The sequence below is a fragment of the Metarhizium album genome (genome assembly GCF_000804445.1).
Source record: "Metarhizium album ARSEF 1941 chromosome Unknown scaffold_65, whole genome shotgun sequence".
Taxonomy (NCBI): domain Eukaryota; kingdom Fungi; phylum Ascomycota; class Sordariomycetes; order Hypocreales; family Clavicipitaceae; genus Metarhizium; species Metarhizium album.
In genome coordinates, this window is record NW_024467639.1 from 10,066 (window position 1) to 14,090 (window position 4,025).

The 4,025-nt window shown below is 56.8% G+C and overlaps 1 protein-coding gene across 1 annotated transcript; it reads right to left on the reverse strand.

Annotated features, from left to right (window-relative positions):
- Positions 1-3,511: 3,511 nt before the first annotated feature.
- MAM_08434 (uncharacterized protein) lies at positions 3,512-3,982 on the reverse strand (the record flags this gene model as incomplete). The annotated part of the gene is made up of 1 exon (XM_040827232.1): positions 3,512-3,982. The coding sequence occupies one exon, from the start codon at positions 3,980-3,982 to the stop codon at positions 3,512-3,514; it is 471 nt and encodes a 156-aa protein (XP_040674773.1).
- Positions 3,983-4,025: the final 43 nt, after the last annotated feature.

Sequence of the window (4,025 nt, forward strand, 5' to 3'; positions counted from 1 at the left end):
GAGTGCAGCGCATAGTTTCGTGGCGGAGCGCTTTCAAGAAGCACCGCGTGCAACCATCTGACGGGTGTTGGACCTCAGAGGACCCTTGCGGCACGTGAAGGCAGTCGGGTCGCAGCCCCTCAAATTATACCTGCCGGGGTCTCGTGCGGTCGGAGGGCGAGACGAGGAAGTTCAAAGCCCCACTTTTGGGCCTAAAGTCAAAATGTCCAGCGAACTTTCCCCAGCCTGCCATCCTGTGCCGTGTTGTTCAGCATGCTACGGAAGCTTGATCGCAGCAAAGGTGCAGCCCTCAACCTGCCTGGCCCTTGTTCACACCGCAAGGACAAGCACCAGAGACCTGGAGTCCGACGGCGATGCTCAATCCTTCGAAGCGCATTGTGCTGCCGATGATATCCATCTTTCGAGCGATTCCATGGTGTCGAACGGCCACAGGGAACGCGGCGCCGCTGTCGATCGCTTGCGCTCTTGGATAAGCAGGGATGGTATGGAAGCTAACGGAACGGGCAAAGCAGGGGCCTCCGACCAGGTTTTGGCGTTCACGTCGGCCGACATCGACATCGACTCGACTCGACTCGCGTGGTCGGAAGCGTTCCTCCACCCACCACTGTATCGCGTGGTCGGAAGCGTTCCTCCACCCACCACTGTAAAAAACCGACAGGTCTGCGATTCTAGCAGGGTGTTTGGCGCAACCAGCGCAACAAACTCTCAACGGCTGCTTGCGCTGGATGGTAAGCGCCGGAGACTCCGTCCCGCGATGGGATTTGCCGCAGATTGGCACCAACGACGAGAGACCGTGCGCGCACGATGGAAGGCCGGCCCCGCGGCAGCCAAGCGTCTGCGCAAGACTGGTCCGTGAAGGTTGCAAGGATGCAACGGCCAGACTTCTAGCGGCTGCCCTCACTCCGTAGCCCAGGTCAAGCCAATGGCTGGATTCCCGGAAATGTCTAGAGCCTTGTTCAGAATGAATGTGCAAGGACTGACCCTTTTCATCTGGCCACAAAAACGTGGTTCAGAATGAAGATTGGCTCACGCAGTCCTCGCGTCGATCATGCAATCCTTCCGATAGACGCGCGTCAATGCAAGCCGCGTTGATCATTTGCCAGGGCATTTTAACGCAGAGATCGTCATTTTTGTGATAAGCGATGGATTCGCGGTCGGTTAGCAGTATCTGAGCGCTCATGAATCACGCACAAAAGGTGGCGCCAGCAGGGGCGAATCACTCAAAAACTCAGAGTCGCAGAACTCCTTTGAACTACAGTTCAGTTCCACTGCCGGGGCATTTGGATCTCCGTATCATCCCAATGAGACGTGAGCGCCTGGGCACGCCCTTCGACGGCATAGCGACGAGCCGGTGACGCACAGCAGCAACATCCGCGTGTGGCCGAAGGAGCCTTGATCTCTTGGAGCCCTGAAGTGCCATTACATCAGTATCAACGACTTTTGCAGAAAATCGCGCCGACGCTAAGTTTGCTGCGCGACATCCCTGTTCTTCAAGGGCTATGGTGATCGGGCCCGCGGTCGTCGAGCCGTCCGGTCCGTGATTCTAGGCCCTCAGTTGCTCGGCAGCAGTATTGCCGGAATTCGACTCGCCAGAATGATCCCTGTCCTTCACGAGCAGTGCAGTGCTGCAAGCGCGGGAAGGGCTCGCATCGCCGCATGAGGAAGATGATCATGTGACACACCCTGCGCCATTGCAGCACAGCGCCGCTTTTCGGCCGAGTCGGTCTTGTGTCCTGCCTGATGCGTACATGCTCATGCCGCCTCGCCGTACTTGCCTCAATCTTGCTTGCCGTCCGCACTGGGTCGCCGGGCGTACGACTGCTCTGTCCCGTGCGCGCTTTGATGGGCTGTTGCCCATGGCCACGACAACAGGCTGATGGCTTTCCAGGGTGCAATCCAGTGGTAATGCATGCTGTTTTGCCCCAGCTGTCACCTCCAGGATGTACAGCGCGGCGGGTCTACAAGCGTCACAAACTTGATCGCAGCATATAATGTCTTTGTCTCTCCGTTCCAGCCGTGTCGTTCTGCGATGCTCCATTTGAGCTCCTTCCTCCAAGCACGTCCGGTAAAATTTTTCCCTCTCCCCCTGCATGGAAAAGGTGTTGTGCCGGAAGCACTCGGAGTGCTGATCCTACTGTACGCTTTTGTGAGCATTTTTTCTCGTTCTTCGCAATCGACTGGTAAGGCTTCATTGTAGGGTCCGCAAGTAGCCTCTGCCATGTTTGTTGCCATTTTGTTGCCATGTTTTGTTTGGGAAGACGAGTCGAATGCTGCTACACGAGGGTATCTTAGCACGCCAGCTCCGAAGCACACCTGATCTTGCACACTGAGCGCAACGTCGCTTCATGCCGGGCGGCTGACGATGCATCTAAACAAGGGAATGTAAGGAAGAACCTCGAGTGCGCGCCGGTGGTACTATCACTGCAGTGCCCCGCAATAGTCGATGTCTCAAGAATGGTGTGGCTTGCAGCAGCATTTGTGTCTCCGGTAAGCGCCGTGCAGGAACTCCTCATTTGTGTCTCCAGTAAGCGCCGTGCAGGAACTCCTGCGGCAGCCTGACTTCAGCCTCCTCAAGCGGGCGGCTGCCGAACGACTGCCGACTACGCAACCCAAACGATATCCGATTTCCCTTGGACGCTCGGCCCGGCGCCTGAAGCTACCTCGAACGCTCTCGACCCTTACCCGCATGAATCAGGACCCGCACGCCTCTGGCGTCCGGACAGGAAGCGACCTTGAAGCCGGTCGGGCGCACGATCCGTGGGTGACGTTTACATTTATACTGCCGCAACCCGAGAACGTTTGATGTTGGCTGAGTTCGTCCGCCATCGTTCGTCCAAATCTTATTCAAAAGCATTTCACGCGGCGCAAAGCCAACGGACCTATTTTCGACCTCATTCCTTTCTTGACAAACTTTAAGGCGGGTTTCCGATTGTCGACACGGAACAGCCATGGCCTGGCTCGTGAGCAAGGGGCGGACGAGAGGCGCGCATGCGGACGGGCTCGTGCAAAGAGAAAGCACAGCACAAAAGTAATTTATGCGAACAATCCGCGAAGTCGCATGATCGTCCGTGTGTTGTCCACATCGCCACGCTCTGGCGCTGGGCCGAATTTTTGAATAACGTTCACGTTAAGTTAGAAAGGATTTTCCCAAAGAGGTGGATTGATCTGAAGGGCCGGCAAGAGACAGATTAACGTTAATTTACAAGTGGAGTTGGATATGGCGCGGAGAAAGTGAAGAGGACGAAGTCGACAGAGAACGGCGGTCGGAGAAAAGCAGGAGTCTCACACGGCTACAGTACACTCGGGTCGTCTCAGCAAAGCTTGCGGCACGCACTGGGCTTTGGCTGCCTTGCGGTACTTCTGTGGCATGGTTCGCTCGGTCAAAGAGCATTGGCTGGATATTTGTGACAGTAAATTGCCAAATGGCATGTTCACGGCATACGGATCCATCCTGCAGTACCTTACACGCCCAGTCTGTCAAGGATGACTGCTGCAAATGATTTCCCAAAATTCACATAAAGACCCGACCACATGCTATCCCTCCGGAACGTGTAGCATAGCCATGATCTCGGCTCCCGCCTGCGTCCGCGCGCGCGCTTCGGCGCGCTTGATGCATGTTGAATACGTTTCGATCGCCCTTTGAAGCTCGCCTACGATCCTCTGGCACGGCACCATGACGAGGTCGGCCACCTCTTCCGCAGTCGGCGCATTGCCCCTTGAACGAAACACCGCTACGTTCTCTTGCAGGCAAGTCACGGCCTCCCAGGCTTGGGACAGTTGGAACGGCGGCAGACTTTGGATGGAAGAGCAGTCCGAGTCCGACGCCGATGATACACAGCTGCTTTGCACGCTTGCAGTTGTCGTCGTCGTCGCCGTCGTCGACGACGTCGTTGTTGTCGCCATCGTCGCTGCCACCAGCGCTGCCGCTGCTGAAGCTGTGCCGTCGCACGCGCTGCTCGTGGCAGAAGGTGACGTCTGGCATCTAGCTTCCCAAGGGAACGGCGTGGGCAGCCGGGTTAACACTC